The following is a 23,029-nucleotide window of genomic DNA, read 5'->3' as shown; positions in this document are numbered from 1 at the left end:
ACAGTGCTGACTGTAACTTTAGAACCGTCTATCTCTCAGAGGGAATTCAGCATGACTGACTGGCTATGGAAGATTAGGGTGGATAATGCAAAAAAGATCACCCCAGCTAGAAAGCACTCATGTGGTACAGATGAGTATGCTTTAATTTAGATTTGAAAAGATTTCATTTCAATTACTGTCTATATTAGCTGTGTTATTTTGCTGATTTTCTGTCTCCCATATATTATGTTTAAATTCAGCTTCTGATCTAAGCATTTATTTCCTTAATTATTATTGTGGATTCCAGTTTTAAAAACAGTGTCCCTACATATAGATGAAAGATTCATTCACTTTTTTAAAGACCACTGGTATGTTATCTTTGGGAGGAATAGACGCTTAGCTTTGTGGCATGAATGTAAAGGTAATGAAAGAGAGAGAAAGGGTAGTTTTTGAGACAGGTTACTTAAATTGGTAGGAAATTGGTGTGAATGTGAAATGTGTTCATGTGTGCATGTGTGTGTTACTGGGTATGTATACACATGGAGCAGATAGCTTACTAGCTCTACACCCCTTCTGCTATTCCTGCTTCAATTGCAGCCTTCTGAACACGCATACAACTGAACTAACTGAAAACTTTTAACAATATTTAGTTTTCATGATTCCTCAAGTTTGGGACATGCATTTCTATAGTTTTTCTCTCACATCCCCATCAGACTCTGTGTGAAGTTATAGCTCTTTAATTTTTAAAATATACAACGTTGATGTTTTTCTCTAAAACAATTTGATGAGGGTAATAATATATATAATAATAATAATCTCACATTTCTATCATAGTTACATTCAGAGTATTTGTCACCTCCACTGCATCATCTCTCATTCAAATCCGCCTATATTGTGTCACTGTTCAGTCAGTCCTAATTCCAATACTATGATGCACTCTTGCTATGCCAGGTCTACCTGTTACTCTTTATAGCAGACACTGCTCTTTTCTTGATACCCCCCCATCATTTTTTCCACTCACTAACACACTTTCTGTCCTTGGCCTCTGCTTACTGCCCTCTCTATCACTTCTCAACCCATTTTCCCTCACTTTATTCTCATTTCTCATCCATCTCTCTTGGTTCCACCTCTTTTATCTTTACTCCTTCACCACCTTTTTCTTTTCTCATCACCCTTCCTTCCTCTGCCTGTTCTCCCTCTCAGATGCAGGATGCTATGGGCTATGAGCTGCCATGGGTCTATTTTGTCTCTCTCGTCATCTTCGGCTCTTTTTTCGTTCTCAACCTGGTTCTGGGTGTGTTGAGCGGGTAAGAGGTTATGCTGTTGCATGCTGTATGCATGTGTGCACATATTGTGATGTGTGATGTGGTTGTATGTGCGGTAGGTGTGATACATAACCATGTAACAAGACTCCCTTAACCAAACACAAAGTGTAACTTAGAATCTATTAAGCCAGGAAGAAATCCATGGCTTATGCTACAACTGAAAAGATGACTTGTTATTGTCATCGTTAATATCGTGCCTGGAAACACTGCTGTGTGTCCTTGTAGAACTTCAGACAGGCCCTAGAGACTGAGTGGCTATGTAACTGATAACCCTCTATCGTACGCCACAGACTTATCATTTCCCCCTTGTACCTTTTATCTCTAAAGAGTAAAGTACAGCTAAGTTTAGATTTTCTGATTGACCTGATTCAGAAGAATCAGAAGAAGAAGATGCAAATAAGAGCGATGAGTGATGAGTGCAGTCTCACCTCACAAATCCAGCTAAAAGTAGAGCTAGGTGGCCGTGGTCCTCTACAGTCAAGGTAGATACACTGAACTTCACTGAACTGAGCAAAATCTCTCACTCTCTCTCTTTTCTGTTCCACTGAATCAATCTGTTGTCACAAGCCCGAGAGACACACGCACACACACTCACACATACACTATGTCACAAAAAAGCCATGATGGACCCTATGTCTATCTGTTATGTTCATGTCTGTAGAGCCACATGGGGCCACATCCTGTCACAACCTGTCTGTGATGGACAGGTGAACACATGCAGTAATATCACAGCCTGACTCCATTATCTTTTTTCAGACACATGTACACACAGGTCATGGTGCCTCGCTGGTGTTTTATATGACACCTCTGTTCACTAAACACCACCAGCATGACATCATCACCATGATCACCATCATATCTCTACATTTGTCCCTGCAGAGTCCATATTTATATGAAGGCACATGCTGTGTGTTTTGTCTCAATAAATACTACTCCAGCAGTGAAGCTGGGTGCTGTTTTGCACCGCTCTGCCAATTCGAACTTTTTTAGTACACGCACCTCCCCTGTCTGCAGGGACACACAGGGGTATAAATAATTCACCCCTCAGGTCAGCCGTGGTGGTGGAACGCTAAAATAAAACCTTTCACAACAGGGAAAACACAATAAGCAAAAAAAAAAAAAAGTTCTTTTGAGGACAAGAGTGGAGTCTGGAGAAAACATGGCATTAAGGATGGAAATTATGGAAGGTTGCACCGAACAGGATACAAGTTTTTTTGTAAATGAAAACATTCCTTGTCTCCCTGATATAAGTGATATAGTTTTCATAGTTCACAATTGTATGAAAACAATGTTTATTATATAATGGTAATGAGTTAATTTGAGATAAAAACTTTTAAATTGAATCAGCTGTAAATTGGATTAAACGAATAAAAAAATATTTTATGGGTTTTAATCCCTAATTAAATTATTGTGTAAGACACTAAGAGAGTGTTTTGTAATATTTCAAAATTGAGGCCACTCCATGGGAGTCTTGTTGCACAGTCTGTTCATTTACTGTATCTAACTAATATGTTTCTCCACAGTGAAGCCTGAAATAGGCTGATAGGAGGGAAAGTAAAGTGATTCAGTTTCTTTAATCTTCATGCAAATAAAAGTTGTGTTTCACATGCTGGCCTGCTCTAACTGTTGCAGGTGTAAAAGGGCCTGCTGGTAATATAAATTACATTTCTTACTTAATTCTCAGATCTATGTTAAATACAGCTGCCCAAACACTTTACTATGTGGCTCTCTAAGTGACTCTGACAAATGCACCATAATCCCAGCAGGGACCCTGCAGAAGTAAACGGTTCCATCTGTTGGAACCAAAGATCTAACTCCTTCCCTCCCTTTTTCTCCTACTGTTCCTTTGCTGCTCCCTCACCACTCTTTATCCCCTCTTAACCAATCCCCTCCTTTTTCTCCCTCTATCTTTGCCATCCATCCACTTCCTATCTCACATCCTTTTGGTGCCCTTCCCTTGGGTCTCTCTTTGGTATCCTTTCCTCCATCTCCCAGGTGAATGATGCAGTAGGTTACAAGTGGCCCTGGGTGTATTTTGTCACCTTAATCATCATCGGATCCTTCTTTGTGCTAAACTTGGTTCTTGGGGTGTTAAGCGGGTAAGGGCAGGGTCAAAGGTCATGTGAAACTTACCTTTCCTTCCTGCTTTTTGCTGTTTTTGGAGCATTTCGCTCCTAGTCTTTGCTCTAGCAGTGTGTTTCTTCTTCTTCTTTCTTGCTGTGCTGATGTTTATGTTTAATGAGTACAGAGCAGTATTATTTGATGATAGTTGTGTCTAAAACGTTCTATGGTGCTATGTGTTTTGGAGCTCTTCCCACTGAGAAATGTAAACTCCACAGATTTTCAGTCATTATCATTGCAGCTGACTGTAGTGAAATCACACTTGAGCATCTGGCTCCAATACCACTGAGACCTTTTGGGTATTGTCTCTGTAACTGCAAGTCTATACTGCTGCTTCTGCAGAATGGCACTATTAAAAGCTTTGTTGTGTGGTACTGACACAGAAAAGATTAAAATACTATAAATTCAGAAACACAGTGGAAAAGTAAAACTTATTTGACCTGTAAGAAAATGGGTTCAGGTCAGACAGTACTAAATTGATTACCTTTTCTATTAAAGCTACGGTACAGAAATTTTTCTATATAAATGCATGTTATTGCATTTAAACCTTTGCTAAACAAGTTCACACAGTGTTGATTAGGCCTCGTGTTTCTGTCTCTGTATGCTATGGTATACCAGGGGTTTAAATGTGATGTATGTGGTGACATTCCCACCAGTAGAGATCTGTTTACTTGGCTAAAGTGTAGTAGAGCCTCTAGTGGACAACCCTCGAATGTGTTTAAGTGAAGTTAAACTCACAGGAATTATACATCAATCACACACCCCGACAGTCATAACTCTAGCTGCCAAGAAGGGAAGATGCAGGTTTCACTGTATAATTTTGATTGACAGTATTGTTAAAAATCACATCTATCTGTGTTGTTCTGAGTCAAATGTTTCACCCCTGACTGAATGACCCAAGTCTGACTTAATACCTTTGGTGATGTGACAGCAGCATTGTGGGGAAAAATAATAGAACTATATCTGGTCCAAACAGCTGGGGGGGTTTGGCTGTCTGACTCTTTGTCTGACTTCTGACTAATGATGCTGTCAGCACACTACACAGCCTGACCTTTTTACCAACTGGTTCCTCTGTGGTGTGTGTGCAGGTCTCAGATTGGCATAATAACTAATGGCTAAACAGGAAGGAAGAAGGAGAGCGATGGATGTCGCACACCCATAAACACAGGGTGTGATTGTTTGTCTGAAACTGATGTAATATGTAAATAGGATGAATAGTGAGAGTGGCAAGCTTGACAGAGGATGAGAGAAAATGGGAAAAGAGAATTCAAAGATGCCTTGGGACAGAAAGGTGACTGAGACTCAGACATGTGCACTCACACACATACAGTACGTACACACTGAAATACACAAAGCTGGATCAATAGGATTGGGTCTCCTGCTAATGTTCCAACAAGCGAGACAATAGCAGTTTGTCCTAATGCTCATTGATCTGTGTTGTGTGTTTGAGTGTACAGTCTGCAGCTCCATCATCCCTCTAAATTTCACACAGGCACTCGCACACACTTCAATTCTCTTCTACCCTATAGACACACAAAAAATCAATGAAAATGTCACAGGACAATCTATAAAGTTTCATTATGTTCCTGCTCAGGGGAACAGTGAAACTTTACATACATCCTTCATGTTTAATTAAAATCTTTGTGCTGACTGCATATCTGATTAAAGAAAATGCAGATGACTCTTCCATTGCATTTGTGCATCAGTGCTCAACACCAAGATGACTGAGTGGTTACCTCATCAACCTTTACAAAGCAGGGAATCAACTAATGTGTTTCATTTTTAATGTTATTTGTAAACTACAAATGTTCCCCCGCACCCCAAATCCTGTCCAAATGAAATGTCCTTGTTCAAACTGTATCTGTAGCTCTAACCTGCCTTTAACCTTCCCCAAGTGCAGTGTTTAATCAAATGCTCCTTAATTCTTTTTTCTGTCCTGACACCTGGATGTAATTTCACCAGGTTTCATCATAATATTTCAGCATTTCACATTTACTTGGTTTTAGTTGTCCTAAATCATCTTTATTTATGTTCTCTTTGTTCATATCACCTCCAAAATCCTCCAAATCTGGAAAAAAAACTCTACAATAAATCACTTCACGAGGAGTATTAGAGATAAAATGGTTGTACTTATTAACTACGTTTTTTTTACTTGTGTGTAATCTGAAAAAAATAGCTAAAGCACAACGTAAGGCTGTATAATGTTCAATCTATAACCAAGGTCTCTGAGTAGTGACTGAAAAAATGTGATGGGAGCCAAAAGGTGAGAAGCTTGATGATGCACGACGACCTCAGTGCAGAGCCACTTCTCCTCCAATTGGACAGGAGCTGATGTGGTACAGCTGGTGAGGCTGCCTGGGGTTATACCGAGCACTTTCCGCCTGGGAAGAGACCCAGGTTACACTTACCTCACTGCGGGGAGTCCCATCTCCCAACAGGCCTGGGAGTGCCTGAGGCCCTGCTGCCCTGGGACAGCAACAGTGCAGATAAATGAAATTAAAAGTTAGAGGAACAAGAACAGATTGTATGTAAAGGTGGACAAATCTTCTGTGAAGTCACCCATAGGTTTCATGGAAAGCAGTTTTGAAGCTCAGTCTGTTAACTTGGCCTTACTGGGACCTAATCCAAAAGGAGCAAAGTTTGTCTTCTAGTTTCTCTGATGCACACTAACACCCTTTTTCCTTTACAGTGCCTCTCTTCCCTTTCTACTCCTTTACTTTATCAGGTTTCCCTCCTCTTTCTGAAGTATAATGCTATATGTAATCACAGTAATGTCACGTGATGTAATTAGCACAAGATTTTCAGATTCTTTTCATCCTTCCTCTGTTTCCTCTCTTTCTGTCCCTCCAACTATTTCCCTCCTATCCTGCTTCCCTCCTCCCAGAGAGTTTTCCAAGGAGAGAGAGAAGGCCAAGGCACGTGGTGACTTCCAGAAACTCAGAGAAAAACAGCAACTAGAGGAAGACCTCAAGGTACCCTTCTACTTTGGTGTTTATACATGTCATTTTTTAATGGTGGTCTTCTGTAAATGACAACCTTTCATTTGTAAAATTCAGAAACTTATATTTAATGTCTGAGTTTTGAGTCTGACAGCTTTCATATGTGTGTCTGTATATAGGGCTATTTAGACTGGATCACTCAGGCTGAAGACATTGACCCAGAGAATGAAGAGGAGGGCCTGGACGATGACAAACCCCGAAACCGTGAGTACCACACTGCATGTGCTTTAACAAATAAAAAACAAAAGAGGAAGTGTTGGGTTGCCATGAGAATGTATAAGATGATGTATGGACTGTTGATGTATGGTATGGGCACTTGAGAAATACAAAGCTGTGAGGATAGCTGGGATTTTGTGTCAGTGTGTGTACATGCTTTGTGTCTCATCTGATGTTTGATCTATAAGTCATGAGCTCACTGCAGCCTCCCTCACATGACGGTGGAAATGTTAGTGAATGATCACCTGACTGTCTGGCAGAGTGACTGACAGACTGAGGAGATATTAATATTGTCTGCTTGCTTTGGCTTAGAATCCTCTTGAGGTTCTGTCTGTTTAGATATTAGTGCACTGTTTCAGACTATATCTAATAGCCTCTGGGCACACACACTCATACAAACACTCCTGCGCCTATGCAAACTTACACACACACTGCAGGTATACACCCTTAGGAATTTTTTGTGCTTGCGTTTTGACAGAAATATAAACACAAAAATTAACACCCTGTCTCTCACCACAAGACCTCCAGAGACAGGCAGCCACACATGGCACACGTCTCCTCAGGAGTGAGCTACTTTTCCTGGGGAGAGGAGTGTAGGACCCTGGATTGTTTTAACCTGAAGGATTGTTATCAGGATAGGGAGGCAGTGGTTTGATAAAAGGTGTGTCTGTGTGTCCCATTCAGCATGTACAGTAGGATCTATTTCATAAAGACTTCTGCACCCTGCTAATGAATGAATAATGAAGAATACATTTGCAGAGACAGAGCATGTACGCTGCATATATTCTGCACACAGCCTGATCATCTCTTGTGGTTTATTCTGAGAAACACTGATGACTGCCAAGGGAAGAGGAAAGAAAAAATCTAATAATGATCTAATCTTTCAGTGAACCTCAAGAAATTAACATGGTCAAATGAGCTATGACCCAATTTACATGAAAATAAGGCACAACACCCTCCTGTGGCTAATCCGTAACAAATCTGCTCGTTTTCACCTGTTACCGTTGTGATCCCCTGGGCCAATCAGTCTGGCAATAACACATCAGCAGTGTCTGCAATACTGGCAAGCTAACAGACAAACAAATACAGTAGGTGGCCAGTTTAGAAACTGCTGCATCATTCAGTATCCAGAAAATCCAAATAGTCTAAATAATACACATTCACACGTGTACTATAATAATTTACACATATTGAAAGAGTATAACTGGAGCCATTATGTGTAAATGATATGACATGAAAGATTAATATGTGTGATCCAAAGTTCTCCATTAGATAGATCCATCATCCATCTGTTTGCGAAGGTGAAAAAAATCAAGTCACTTGCTCTTTGTATTGCTCTGCCTCCCTCTCCTCGATGGATGGATCCTCCTGTGGGAAGATGAATGAGGGCAGTTTGTCCCTGCTGCCCAGGACATTTTGCATAGACTCGTGCGTGCACGGCACACCTCTGCATGTCCTAAGAAGCATTAGGAGAGACACAGAATAAAGATAGTGGGAAACTAGTTGTCGTGACAAAACGACAAAGGAACAGAAAAACAAAGTGTGTGAAAAAGTGATAAAGAATAAACTACACAAGGTGAACATGTCTTGTAATCATCCGATCATATGTATCATCACATTACATAAAGTGCTAGAGGGGCACAACACTAATGAATTATGTGTGAATCTATAATGTGATGCGTAACATATGATGGGTCTCCTCTGCACATTTGCATGTGTTTCCTGTCATCTCAGAAGAACACTGTATATGCGTGCATATGTGTGTCTTGCATGCTCTCACCCTCTGCCATCTTGTTCTTGCATGCTGTCATCTTGTTTTGGCATCCTGCCATTGCTGTCTGTGGTAGGAGTGTCTCCAGCCCACCTGGGTAAGAAGACCAGTAAGCTTGCCTGGTTCAGTCACTCTACCGACTCTCAGGACGGTATGTGTGCGTCTCTGTGTGGTTCTGATGTGTGTGTTCCATGTGTGATCAAGCATGTGTATATTAATCGCTTAAGTGCGTGTTTTTTTTTTTTTTTTTTTGCTCAGCATCCCCAAATCTAAGATGTTTTATGTTGCTTTGGGTGAAAGGAATGAGATCTGAAGGGCTTTTGGTCCGGATGGCTCCTGGGAGTACCTCAGGAACCCAAAGGAGTGTCGGGAGGATGTGACTAGAAAGAAAGATGTAACTCTTTGACACCCCACTGTGTGGATCAATAAAGCCCATTTCGACATGCACCTTTTTCCATTAATCTGATGGCGTCATGTCTGAATGGGCATTCTAGTCAGTTTTACAGCATTGACAGAGAGTCACATTTAGGTATCACTTCAAATAGTGGCACAGAAGTGCAACCAATAAAAATAAGTCCATGGTTTTGAGTACCTGCCAACATGGACAGAGGCTCACGTGATAGGTGTCATTTAAGGTTGTCATGTTAAATGTAAGATTATATATCTAGTCCTCATCCCATCTTCCTTTATATAGATCTCCGATTTGTTTATATGTGGCTGTTTTCTGCTCGTGTGTGTGTGTGCTTATCAGACCCAACTAGCTGCTTTTCATTAATCACTGTCACCTGCAATTTAGACAGGTGTCCTATTTGTGTAGATTGATATTTGTATGATAGTGCACTGAGTTAAGTGTGTGCATGCTGTTTACATGCATTCATGTTTTACACCTGCTTTTGTATATTTTTTTTATACCACTGATATTATATGCACTGAAGTATATGACATGTTCGGGGAGGTGCACCTGAAGTGAGCAGAAATCAAACAATAGAATGAGCTTGGTATGGAGGCGCTTTTGAAACAACATGACATTTGTGTGAAGTGGACAATCACAGAAAACAATAGCTGTTGCCTGGTGGAAGGTGAGGGTGCAGAGAAATGTATTAGTTGGTTTCAATAAAATAAACATTGCACATCAACCTGTCATAATTGACAACCTCAAATATGAATCATCTCATGGATTATCTCTCTCGGTTCAGTTCTTTCTTTGTTTCTGTCCTGTGATTTCTTTCTACCTCGTAGGACTTGAAGGTTGTCATTCAGATCTGATGTCAGGGAATGAAATAAGAACACATTTATACTCTGAGTAATGAAATGAGGTGTGACTGCAGAGGGAATTGCATTTTTTTCAGGATCCAGAGCTGAATGAGATTTTTTTTGTATGTTTATAGTTTGTGTGAGTTTCCCTCTGTGTGATTGTGGTCTGCTTGTGTGTACCCCTGCATATGTGTGTGTATTTGTTTGTGTTGCTGAGCCATGCTCTCTATCCCCAGGTAAGAACCAACGTTTTCTGTCTCTGCGTGGAGCCGTGAAGAAAAACGCGGCTTTCCTTCGTAAGGCGTGTGCGTCTGTCTGCATGGTCGAGCACTAGTTTAAAAGACTTACTGGATTCTAGATTTGCAAGTAGACTGCGAGTCCGTTTTGCTCCTTTTTTCTCCCCCCCCCCACCCCAAAGTTTTTTTTTCTCTCCTCATCTTTTATCAACTCCTCCTCCTTTGGAAAAAGCATCTTTCTCTGCCAGCTCCAGAGCTTCAAATTCTAAGTGTCTAGCAGCTGCCTCTCAACACTGTAGAAAGTTGTTCCTTGTTGTCTTCCTCACCCCTTTTGTACGACTGTAACTCAGTATCTCAGGGCTGTACATATCAATATTATCTAACAGGAGACACTGAGCTTTCATGGATACAGATTTTAAAAAGTGTATGTCTCCTGCTACTGACTACATAAATGTTTTTTGAAATAATGTCCCATTGTGTTGGACATTGGACCTCCGCTTTCAATCACAAAACTGAAAACAAGATAAAAGGAGCCAATGAGAGAAAACATTACAGTGTTGAGATGAAACAACTTATTTTTTAGGAAAGGAAACAATCTGCATCTGCCTGACCTGTCTGAAAAAATAACAAGAGGATGATGTCGTCACAGAAAACGCACTGCTTACTGAACTTTTATTGATGTTTGTGATGTCGCCGTCCTCTCCTTGTTGTTTCAGATTCCTTTCCCTGAATTCCCCCTGCATCATTATGAGCCATGCTAGCTCTGATAATAGAACAATGTAAAAAGCTTAATATATGTATTAATATATATATTTTAGCTTTATAGGTGCTTGCTACATTGTTGAGAAAAAAAATTTATTGGTTCTTCTCAGCGCAGATGGTGCACCAGGATGGTGCAGTAATACATGCTATAAAGCTGTTAAGGGATTTTTTAAGGTTAGCTCAGTACAACAATGGTGTAATAAGGAAATAACTTTAAACCCCCATTAAAAAGTTTTTTTGTGAAATTGCAGAAAGCTTAGAAAAATGTTATCCAGTGTTTAATTTTGATGATTGATAGTTTAACATGTTGTGACTTCAAGATATAATGTCTATTTTAGTATTCTGACACATGAACTAAACAGACCTGTACACTTATTTTGCAGAGACAGTGCTGTTACTAAATGTTTTAGCACACTGACACATGACTACACTGTCCCTCCTCCATTTCTCTCCCCTCCCATGCTCTGTGTTCTTGTTCCTTCTTCATCTCCTTCCTCGTCTCTGTGTCTCGGGTCTTTGGGGTTTACTCTAACAATAGACATTAAACTAGTTCAGAGCTCCATTGAGGAGAAGGCACCAAGGCTGCTTTTATATTTGAAAGGCTTTAGCCTCGGGAGAGACCAGAGGGCCTCTAGTGCTTTTAACTAAGTAGTGTAGCAGCAGGTGGCACGTGTCGAGGTGAGGAAACATACAGCATGTGCACAGCAGAGGCCTTTATGTTGAGAGAGCCCATCCTGATGTCTACAACGCTGAGCTCATTCATCATCACCAAACTACACCAGTCTGTTTCACTGTTCAGTCACAATTGCTTTAACATCGGATGGCCAAGTGCTTAAAAGCCATAGTGTGAGGTATGGAAGTCTTATGATTTAAAAGAGCTAATGTTCTTGAATTTCTACTACATCAGTGTTTTCTTGTCTACCATCATCAGACACTGCTACAGCATAGAAATCATCTAACTGTAAAACTGTCTGATAAACCATGCAAACTGCCTGCAAGGAAGTGCAAGGAAGCAGAAGGGTGGGAAAATGACTGTGCTAGGTTAAAAACAAACACTATCTGCTCAGCTTACTTATTAATCCTGCTCTCCTGTAATGGGTTACCAGGCGACTGAGCCATCATTGCATGTTGTTTCGTTGTTGTGTCTTATGGTGGACTGAAGACAGACTACATGCTGTATTTGCTCACCTTTGCTTAATACTTGGAAACAATTTGCATGAGTAAGTTTTATCTCCTACCAGTGGTTGTCTTATTTTAACACAAGAAGCACTGATATTCATATGCAGTGTCTGACACTGGTACCCAGAGGGTGTTACAATAAGTGTTGGAGGTGACAGTAAGGGGAACGCAGCTCATTCCCGCCAGCAGGCAAAGACTGACAGGAGCAATAAAAAGCAATGTATCATTTCACATCAGTCTCGCTGCCAGCCATCCCAAACATTCCTCCCTCTCTCTGTCTCTCTCTTCCCCTTCAGCTGTACCTCCTTCAGTGCTTCCATTACTTTTTTCTCCCCCAAACTTTACTATATTCCATTCTGTCCTCTATTTTTGCCTCTGTACTGTAACACCTTTTCTACCCTACCTGCCAATTCATATTACTTTTTACGCCTTTTCTCTACAGCAGTCTCTGCCCCATCTTCCTACTATTCATACTCACTTGTAGCTTTTAATCATTCACACCAGGACAAAGTGAAACATTTGTACTATTTTGATGGTTTATACATAAGAAAAAGGCATTATACCTATACATTTCATCTACAAAAGGATTATAAGAGCAGAGGGCATTTTTGTTTTTCAGAACTTTTTATTTCTATTAAGCTCCCTTATGTCCTTTGTGGATCAAACACTGAGATCTACATGGACTATGAAATCACAAATTGGTTTTGTTACGTATTAATTTGCCCTGATTTAAGCAATCCCTCAGCTTAGAAGTGGAAATCCTTCCAAATAGCTGTCAGAGAGGGTCCCATGATCCCTAAATGGTAAATAATGCTAGTATGGCAACTTAGTGTGTAATTAAGTTAGGCAATCAGTGCAGAATTTGGGAATGATTTTTGTTGACTCAGGGTTATCTGTGTATCTTAATTAGTGGGGTTGGACAATGGTGATTTATATTTTTAATTAACTTGTTTACTCACGCAAGACAACTTTATAAAACATAATGTTATGATTTCAACCTTGTTGACCCAGTGTCCAGTGCAGCCCCTCAGAGCTTACCTATTAATGACTGAAGGAGCTTTTAAGTGTGCATTTAGAAATTATACCTTTTGGGGTCTACAGTGTTTTGATTTCCAGATTTAGAAAGGTAAGGGGACATGTTGATCTAGAAGTCATCTCCCTTTCTTGTTAATTCATCTTTTTCCCTTTTCTCTTTCTTCTGTCTACATCTGCCATCTCTGTCTTTGCTACTGCCCATCTCTCCCTCTCAGTGAGCATGCCAGCCAGTGAGAATGAATCAGTCAACACAGACAACGCCCCCGGGGGAGAGGTGGAGGGGGAGACCTGCTGTACCCGGCTAGCGTAAGTACCTGAACCTGTCTCTGTCCACACACACACGCACACACACATGTCTCTTTTACTGTTGCCTGTCTCTCAGCACTTTCAATCAACTTCTGCCAGTCCCAAGGATGCAGTCCATCCAGCAGGCTGTCTATATTAGCACTTCAGCATTAGCCATGGTACAAGTGGCTCAGCTTGCCTCTATGCAGTTCTTACTTTTTGTAGATTTTGAACACTGAAGGTTGTTTGAGTAGAATAACACAAGGCTGTTTTAACTAGGATGTGTCTGAAGAAACCTCTACCTTTGTCATCAGTGCATGCGTTTTGAAGTTCTGACGGGAGCAGCTGGTTCAAATTGTCAGCAGAAACATGCTTCTGATCTTTTCCCAAAATGTTAATTCTTCTCAAATAAGGGTCCTTTTCACACTAGAAGACTTGAGCAAGGTGGTGTACATATGTACCCTGAAGGGTGATGATGCCAAATCCGATTTAAATAATAAAAAAACCTCTTGTTTTCTACATTTACCACTTTCCAAACTATCCAAACCTACTTACAAACTAGAAACAAACACCACACCTTTCTGTGGAATCAAGATTATGTTTGGACTGTAACCTGTGATCAAGCTGGTGCGAAAGGGCCCTGAAAATATCAGGGTTTTATAGTTTGAACTGTGTGTGTTTTATTCAGCATGATGCCAAAGTGTTAAAGTGTGACTATAAAGGAAGACCTGATGGAAAAGCTGGATATCTACATCTCATAAAGATCTTAACCTTATCTAATACTTCTCCACCATTTTTCTCTTTTGTCTTTCTCCTGTTTATGCTCGTACTCTCACTCTCTCTCCTTCATATGTTTGCTGGTGAAGTGCTTTCTTCCTCCCCTGTGGGAGTTCACAAACAGCTGACTCACTCGCTGACTGCTCTCCCCTCTGCTTTCATTTTTTACATTATTCAAACAAGTGCGTTACTCTCTTACTTAAACACGAGGCCACGCAGGAGCCATGATCCCAGCGGGCTTACTTTAGCACACACAAGCAAGCACACCTACATGCAAGATCATCACTTGAAGAACAGGATATAATCCAGAAAGTTACAGTGAAACAGTCTTTCATAAAAGCACTCATGACCAGAGGGACAGTAAAGCCAAGCACACTTGGATGGCACACTGTTGTTTACTCTTTCTGTCCATCTGGTTTTTTTTGTTTTTGTCTTTGTTGTGTTGTTTGTGTTTATTTATACCCTGTCAGACCAAAGCAGCTCAAAACAAAGGATATGTCATATCACAGGTGACAGCAGGGGCAAAAATGGGATGCAGAACAGACAAAACTTTTTTTGTCAAGTCAAGAGGTGATAAAGGTTCCACTAAGCTACTAAATTACATGTTGTTGTATTAAGGTGTAATTTTCGTAACATTAATTTAATAACAGCTGTTGTAAACCTGAACCTCCACTGTCCAGAACATTGCCAGGACAGCCTGTCTAATTTGCCTAAGGCCATTCGCTCCAACTACTATGGAGATAAGGCTTGAGAGTTTCAGTGTTTGTCAGTTCTTCACATTGGTGTGGAGACAGACGTCAGGGTACGAGCTACTTCGGCACCCACTGGTCTCATAATCGAGATGGACACATGAAGAGGAGAGATGTTTGTACTGTCAGCTCCCATATCCAGCTAGTCAGTCATCTTGTTCTTTCATTCAGTCAGTCAGTGAGACATTTTATTGCTTCAGTCAGTCAGTCAGTTAATTTCTGTTTCTACCAACAGTCGCTCACAACAAACACCCAAAGGTTTCGACAAATTGAAAGGATTCTGTATCTCTTCTCTTCTCTTCTCTTCTCTTCTCTTCTCTTCTCTTCTCTTCTCTTCTCTTCTCTTCTCTTCTCTTCTCTTCTCTTCTCTTCTCTTCTCTTCTCTTCTCTTCTCTTCTCTTCTCTTCTCTTCCATCAAAATGTCTTCCATAATCTCTTGTCCTCAGTTCTGCATGTTGCACCTTTTTACTGTTACAGTGGTGAACAATCAACAGACTTTTTTTTCTATTAATAAATTGTGTTCTCTCACATCAGGACTGATTGGAGGAAATCTAAACTCACAGTTTGTTTTCTTTTGACTGGATGCCACTGTATATGTGTTTTTGGGGGGTGATTTGTTAAAAAAAAGCCACATATAATAATGATGTTCATTTTATTGCATTGTACCCAGAATCTGTTGTTAGTGGGTGCATTAAAATGGACAAGCTGCTGTTGTTTATCAAATATGTTCTTTGATCATCTTGCACTTTTGCTGAGAGGATCAACAGCTTTTGCAGTGGTTTATTTCACAAAAGACTTGGAAGTGTTTACTTTGCAATACAAGCTAATTACATCTGAAAAGTGCAGGAAATATTGAACGCAAGTTGGTCAACAAACATATTTGCCAAAACATTTGTGATAATGAGGGAAGCTATTCCCCTTTATCCCCCCTCAAATCCCCCCTTTCATGTGTACCTGTCTATATGTGTGTTATGTGTGTATGTATAATCCATTCTGTTTTCTGTGTTCCAGAATTAGGATCTCCAAATCCAAGTTCAGGTTAGTACATGTTGTTTACCATCGTCCAGTTCAATCACCTGCTCTGATGTCTTCAATGCTGTGATATTTGTATGGTCGCTGTGTGTGTGTGTGTGTGTGGTTGTGTACAGGTCTGCACAAAAAAAACTGACCAAGCTTTGTTCTTCAAATGAATGGTTTGACATGTTGGAAAATGTAATTCTAAACATTGGATGAGAACAATAATCACTATTATCATGTCTGTACAGTAAAGAAAACACGAAGAATCTTAAGCTTAAATAACCAGGGGTGTAGTTCTGTGAGCTAAGAATCAGAGTGCATCTATAAAGCAGGTGTTTCTTTATTTATAGTTGATAAAATTATTATTATATTATGTCTCAGTCAGTGCTTTGTTGCTTACCACTCTGAGTTTATTACATACTTGCAGTATCCAACAGTCACAGGATCCAAACGAGCATCTTCAAAGTGGGAGAGTCACATATTTTTACACACACTGCAAAGAGTCAATCTATTTCTTGGAAGTTATTTTCATAAGATATTTTCCCTAAATTACAATCACAGATAAAAAGTGTGTTTCAGTGTAGGGATGCATGTCCGCTTGTGTTGTGTTGTGAGTTGTGTCTTGTGTAACGTTCAGTGTGAGCATCATGGCAGAGGCCGCTGTGCGCCATTACCGACTTTAAACAGCTCTCACACACTCAAACAGACCACTGGTGAAATATGAATTTTGTATAGGCAGGGGGAAAGAGAAGATGCTTTTTGAAGTAGATCAATGGTGTTTAGCATAGAAGATGGTTCCTCCTTCTGTACCTGTCAGGTGGAGTGGACACTGGAGTCAAGTCCAAAAGCATGACGCAGTGTTTATCCCAGTAGTGTAACAATGCTCAGACAGATTTAATGCCTCTTAATGAATGCTGTTGTTATTTGAATGTAATGTATTATATTTTTTGTTTATTATATTCTTTTTTATGTTGTTTTTTTACTTGCTTATACCCACATTTGTTACCTATTGAAAGAAAAACAAACATTTGAAACTCTGAAAGGGAGATTCATGCTTCACTGCTGTCCACCATGAGAACTACAAAAGCGAAGGTTACTGTATTCAATTGTTCTGATGTCAGAACAAGACAATTGTCACATCATTAGTGCATTGGCGCAGGTGACAGAAAATGTTTGAGTGTAGCTTTTCGCTCAGGAGTGGCTGTGAAGTGTGAAGCTTGCAATTACCAGAAACAACTTTAATTTTCAAAAGGAAGAAACATGCAAAAAACTCTTCAGAGGCAAAAAATTGTTTGTCATGCTAAATAACAATTTTCTCTTCTGAAGCATGAATTTCCCTAAAAAACCATTTGTCCCTTCAATCATTTTACATGTTTACACGTTTTCTCAAATGGTGCATATCTCATTCTACAACAAAGCTCCTTATACTGGCTTCTTCTTAGTGTGAAACCTATTTGAGGATGACTAACTCTGTTTCACAGGTCTGCTCTCAAACAATAACAGGCCGAGGGGTGGTGTCATCACTGTTCTATAGACACACTAATTGACTCTTCTTACTGTTCTTGCTGTTTGTTCTTCACTCTGTTTACGTGTTTCTTTTTATGTTTTGCTTTTTACTCCCCCTTCATTTTTTTTTCTGCCTGATCTGGGTCTCCACGCCTCATCTCTTTTTTCATTACCTTTACCTTTCTTTCACTCTTTATTCCTTCTTCTCTTCCATTCCATCTTTCCTCACCTCTCAATCTCCCCCTCCTCCCTCTCAGTCGCTACTCTCGGAGGTGGAACAGGCTTTTTAGACGGAAGTGTCGGGCAGCGGTCAAATCACAGGTTTTTTACTGGCTGGTCATCTTTCTGGTTTTCCTCAACACTTTGACCATTGCCTCTGAACATCACCAGCAGCCTCAGTGGCTAACCGATGTACAAGGTACACACATGCAGATATGCAGACACACAAGCCGTGGTTTGATCTGGGCCAAGGTGTTCACTTTTCCTTCTTTCTCTTCAGACATAGCCAATAAGGTTTTGCTAGCACTCTTCACTGGTGAGATGCTGTTGAAGATGTACAGTCTAGGACTACAGGTAGGAGGCAGAAATTCAGGAAAATTGTGCATTTTGGCGAACTGCCTAAATTCTTGATATTCCTGCATTCCTGCTTTAACTGCTCCTCTTGCCTTCACAGGCATACTTTGTTTCACTCTTCAACCGGTTTGACAGCTTCGTAGTTTGTGGGGGGATTCTAGAGACCATTCTGGTGGAAACAAAGATCATGTCCCCTCTTGGCATATCTGTACTACGTTGCGTACGTTTGCTCAGAATCTTCAAAATAACCAGGTATGTTTCTGCCAGTTACTTTGTCACTTTTGTCTTCAAGTTGCTTGCCAGAGAATTTGCAATTTTTACACGCCTGCTTCCCTTTAGGTATTGGAACTCCCTGTCCAACCTGGTGGCGTCCCTGCTGAACTCTGTCCGTTCCATTGCTTCCCTGCTGCTCCTGCTCTTCCTTTTCATCATCATCTTCTCCCTGCTGGGCATGCAGCTCTTTGGGGGAAAATTCAACTTCGACGAGACCCGCCGCAGCACCTTTGACAACTTTCCCCAGTCTCTGCTCACTGTGTTTCAGGTAATGACAGTGTATCAGTTTCTAATCCAGGTTGTCCATCTTGGTTTTCATTCTCAGCTTTAGTCCAACAAATTATGATCTTTGTGTCATAATGTTGTGTAGTGCAAAACATCATTTAATCACATATGATAGCCTATCACAGATGCCCCCGTCAAGATAAATCAATTTCTCTCTCCACAGATCCTAACAGGAGAGGACTGGAACTCTGTGATGTATGATGGCATCATGGCGTACGGTGGTCCATCTTTTCCTGGCATGCTGGTCTGCATCTACTTCATCATCCTCTTCATCTGTGGAAACTGTATCCTGCCACAACAGGAGTAGTTACACACCTGAATAAATAATCTGGATGCGATGACTGTACATTGTGGAAAGGCTTACGTGACATAGACACATTTGTTGTTGATAAATCCTATCATTATCTGAATAACAGTGCTGCTGACTTGGAATTAAATTGGTTCTGATTTCTAACCCCCCATGAGATGCAGTTGCAGGAGAGTGCTCCGTGTTTTGAATGAGGATGCTGAGCATCTCTACTCAAGCGTTTGAAAGTTAAATTAAAGAGAAGTTACGCTGAAAGTTATTATTTACTCACATCGCCCTCTGACAGGGTTTTACAGCCAGCTGAACTTATAATCTGATGTTTCAGCAACAACCTTAACATACCTCCTGAACAGATATCCTCCTGAATGTCTTCTTGGCCATTGCTGTCGATAATCTGGCAGACGCCGAAAGCTTGACATCTGCTCAGAAAGAAGAGGAAGAGGAGAAGGAGAGGAAAAAACTGGCCAGGTAAGTTAAAGAAGTTTTTTTGTGAGAGATATTGCCATGTAGGGAACATGTATAGTCTGAGACATTATAAAAACAGTCATTTCTTGGCGACATTAACAGGGGCTGCTTTGCCTTTTCTCTAAACCCATAAAGGTAATTTCCCAGCAGTGATAATAAAGATTTTAGTGCAGCTAAGAAAGACGGTCTTCCTGTCAGTGGCACAAATCATTTAATGTCTCTTTCTTGGTCGCAACCTTTATTGATCTGAGGAGAAAGCGTAATGGAAAACAATGATTTCGCTGCTCACTATACTTTAAGTTTGATCATCACAGCACAGCTATTGTCTGTGATTGAAATTCACCTCATTATTGCAAGTCCTTATTTTATCAGTGTGGTGTTTATGCTGATACAAATCAAAGGGCTGAGACACTGCTGCTAAAGTTGAGGATTTCCTGCTTTCTTCAGGCTCTCCAGTCCAGAGAAGCGTCATGACAACGCCAAGCCACCTTTGGAGGAAGAGAAAAAGGAGAAGATAGAGCTGAAGTCCATCACCTCTGATGGAGAGACCAACACTGCTACTAAGGTACATATAGACACACATCTGACGTGTTTTGTACACATATGTGCTGTGTGAGTTGATGCTGAATAATACTTCCTGTTTGCAGATCAACATGGATGACTGCTGTGGAGATGAGAGTGAAGAGAAGAACCCATATCCTGTTAATGACTACCAAGGTAGCGACCTCAAATCCCATGTGTATATAATAACGGGTTAATCAGTTGTTCCATTGCTCATCACTCTTTTTTTCTGTCTCTTCTCTTCCTCATTCCTATCAGGAGATGAGGATGATGATGAGCCAGAGATGCCGGTGGGTCCGAGGCCGCGGCCGCTCTCTGACATTCAGCTAAAGGAGAAGGCCATTCCCATGCCCGAGGCCCGCGCTTTCTTCGTCTTCAGCCACACCAACAAGTACGTGTACTCTGCTGCTCCACTCTCCCTCTAAAAGTTTCCCCTTTTCTATCCTCTGTATATATTTTAACCTGAGACTTTAATCTCTCCTTCTTTTCAGATTCAGGGTTCTGTGCCATAAGATCGTCAACCATAACATCTTCACCAACCTCATCCTCTTCTTCATCCTGCTCAGCAGCATCAGTCTGGCAGCAGAAGACCCAGTCAAAAGTGACTCTTTCAGAAACCAGGTATCATAGCAGTAAAGTACACAGCTGGACATACATTACATGAAGGCGCAGGCTAAATACTTTGTAGCCCTCATTAGTGTCCCACGCACATTCGTTCTGAACTAAATGGATTATAGCTGACAGCAACGTATAGAGCAACCCAAGCTTATTGTGACCGGCCTGTTACACTTAATGAGATTTCCTGTAGAGTACTGTAACTATTATTAACTTCATGTTAAGAAGATGTGAAATGCCTGTTAAGCTTTGTTGTGTCTTTTGCTAATCTACATTTAGCCCAGAATGGATATTGAATGTATTTACAGTTTTATTTGCACTCATATCTTTTTGGCTGCAAGGTCAATGTATAAAACAGAACAGCTATTAATTTAATTTGCATGCTGCAGTAGGACTTGAATATTCAGCCTCAAGCCAAGTTCTAAAACCTCCAAACATTTTGTGTTTGTATGATACATATTCAGTTTTTTGTACATTGTTTATTCTCTCTGATCTCTTCCTGTTGGCTTTGTTGTAAAATGCAGCCAAACAGTCTACCATGATTAACTCAGTCTTAATTCAAACAACATTTTGCTCAGTTTTGAAAGGTCTATTTTAGCCTCATTCATGCTACAGGTACAGGCATAATTTTAACGTTAACCCAGATGAATTGCACTCCATTAAGTTGTGAAACTTTTTACAACTTAACTTGTTTCACAACTTAAAGGTAGTCACAGTTCTGTCATGTAACCCCTGCTAATGTTAGATTCCATAGCATGATGGCCATTGTACTAAAATTAAAAAATCTCATGAGTGATATTATACAGTGCACCTTTTGTCTATCAGTCTCCTGTTTTTTGAAATGTTCTCTAAAATCAGTTTGTTGTGTTTTCAGATTCTGGGCTATGCAGATCACGTCTTCACTGGACTCTTCACCATAGAGATCATTCTTAAGGTATAATTTAATGTTTATGATAGAAGAATAGTGGATCATATAATCTATAAAAAGCCCCTCTGATGGATAATTTGATGGCTTCATCAGTCTGCTACAGCGAGCATGAAAAATTAAACTACGGTATTCAATTTTGTTTTCAGTCTTCTGTGACGCTGCAAAGTTTAAGAGGTCACAGGTCTACATAGCAGTAAAACCATTCATAGTCTTCATCATATATCCTCTGTATGACTGTTGCTAATCTGTGTGTTCATATGACCCCCCCACAGATGACAGCCTACGGGGCCTTCCTCCACAAAGGCTCATTCTGTCGGAACTATTTCAACATCCTGGACTTAGTTGTTGTCAGTGTGTCTCTCATCTCCTCTGGAATACAGTGAGTGCAATATAATGTTTTCACTGCACGTTTTAGTCGTCAGTTAAGCATTTGTGTGTATGTATATATATATTTGTAATCAAATAAGCCAAATAGTATTGCATGGGACACATAATTCCAGTTGTAAGATAGAAGAAACATTTCTGTTTATAAATTGCTTCTCATTTTTCTCTGCTCTCTAAACAACGTCACACTTCATTACCCCAAGTCCTTTCTCTCTCCCTGTGATGTTTATTAAAAATGTTCTCTCCTTCTTGTAGCGCATAACTCCTTGAAATTCTGTAATATTTCTGATGGTATACCACACTCTCTGTCTCTAATGCTTTATAGACTAGACTTCTCGACGTAAGTCCACATTAGTCCGTATTAATAACCCCTTCAACAGACCTTCACCTTAACCGTGTAGAGCTGTCACTCTTTTTGGTTTTATATTTCTATGGTCTTGGAGAGTTTTTAGTTGAAGCATCATTCAGAGGACAGAAATACATCTGTAATCTGTGATCCACAGGTGTAGTTTAATAAGATAATATAGTATCAATAATGAATGGATGATTTGTTATTAGGGACATAATACACCCCTGCCAAAACACTTTACAGGGAGTGGCATAATTGGTTTTTAACTTGTTTGATTGGATAAATTACCCTGGGTCCTCTGATGCTCTCCTCACTTTTCATGTCCAATTAGTACTAATGCGTTTGTTCATCTGTTTTTGTCATAGATTTGGGGGAAGGTCAAATTCAGTTCTCATATTTCTGGATAATCAGAACTCTCCTGGGCAATAGAAATGACACCTGAATGCTAAAACCTAGTGGTTTTTGTCTGTTAAAGGTAGTGAGTGAGTGGGATTTTTCTTGAGTGTATCACAGTTTAAGTGATTGTGATGGTGTTGGACCGTGGAAGCTAGTTTTTTGCTTTTATTCTTACCCTATAATTACAATATTGTACACACATCTTTCTTGTCAGAGCACAGAAAAAGGGCTGGTACTGAGAGTGAAAATGACAGGCATTCATCAAAAAGCATATAGACGCTGTACATACACTCCTGTGACAGATTACGTGTTTGTATTGTCACATGCGATAGCATGAAATATGGCTAACATCAGCAGACATGAAAGAATAACTCAGCCAATAAAAAAAACACATCTATTCATAACAGAGTACTTCATAGATGTGCTCTTCATCCCTCTCAGCCCACTCAACTGAAACACCATTAATGTTTGCAATACACTCCACGTGTTCTATAATTAGGACATATCCTCACATTTATTTAGACTCTGATATGTGATTGAAAACATCCTGCTCCACCTGAACTACCTTTAACTGCCGTTAAACTTTACCTTTGTCTTTTTTCTACACAGAGTAATCTTTCCCTTTAAATCACTCCTTCTAAAATGTCACCCTCAAAACAATACGTTGACATTTTGAATGCAC

At 40.2% G+C, this 23,029-nt stretch overlaps 1 protein-coding gene across 6 annotated transcripts in view; it reads left to right on the top strand.

Annotated features, from left to right (window-relative positions):
- cacna1c (calcium channel, voltage-dependent, L type, alpha 1C subunit) overlaps positions 1-23,029 on the top strand; it is a 143,857-nt gene that overhangs the window by 96,977 nt on the left and 23,851 nt on the right. For 4 of the 6 annotated variants that reach the window (XM_028429785.1, XM_028429777.1, XM_028429763.1 and 1 more), the window contains exons 8-25: positions 1,183-1,286; positions 6,310-6,397; positions 6,544-6,628; positions 8,488-8,562; positions 13,093-13,183; positions 15,700-15,726; positions 17,469-17,629; positions 17,711-17,784; positions 17,885-18,036; positions 18,124-18,325; positions 18,506-18,626; positions 19,003-19,117; positions 19,562-19,679; positions 19,762-19,831; positions 19,934-20,066; positions 20,167-20,296; positions 21,165-21,224; positions 21,491-21,597. In XM_028429785.1, the coding sequence (XP_028285586.1) occupies positions 1,183-1,286; positions 6,310-6,397; positions 6,544-6,628; positions 8,488-8,562; positions 13,093-13,183; positions 15,700-15,726; positions 17,469-17,629; positions 17,711-17,784; positions 17,885-18,036; positions 18,124-18,325; positions 18,506-18,626; positions 19,003-19,117; positions 19,562-19,679; positions 19,762-19,831; positions 19,934-20,066; positions 20,167-20,296; positions 21,165-21,224; positions 21,491-21,597 (1,913 nt within the window). The remainder of the gene's footprint in view (positions 1-1,182; positions 1,287-6,309; positions 6,398-6,543; positions 6,629-8,487; positions 8,563-13,092; positions 13,184-15,699; positions 15,727-17,468; positions 17,630-17,710; positions 17,785-17,884; positions 18,037-18,123; positions 18,326-18,505; positions 18,627-19,002; positions 19,118-19,561; positions 19,680-19,761; positions 19,832-19,933; positions 20,067-20,166; positions 20,297-21,164; positions 21,225-21,490; positions 21,598-23,029) is intronic. The other 2 variants (XM_028429799.1, XM_028429793.1) reach the window with 1 other exon arrangement.

This window comes from Parambassis ranga, chromosome 2 (assembly GCF_900634625.1).
Source record: "Parambassis ranga chromosome 2, fParRan2.1, whole genome shotgun sequence".
Taxonomy (NCBI): domain Eukaryota; kingdom Metazoa; phylum Chordata; class Actinopteri; family Ambassidae; genus Parambassis; species Parambassis ranga.
Note: the sequence above shows the minus strand (reverse complement) of the source record. Positions and strands in the feature narration are given on the sequence as shown.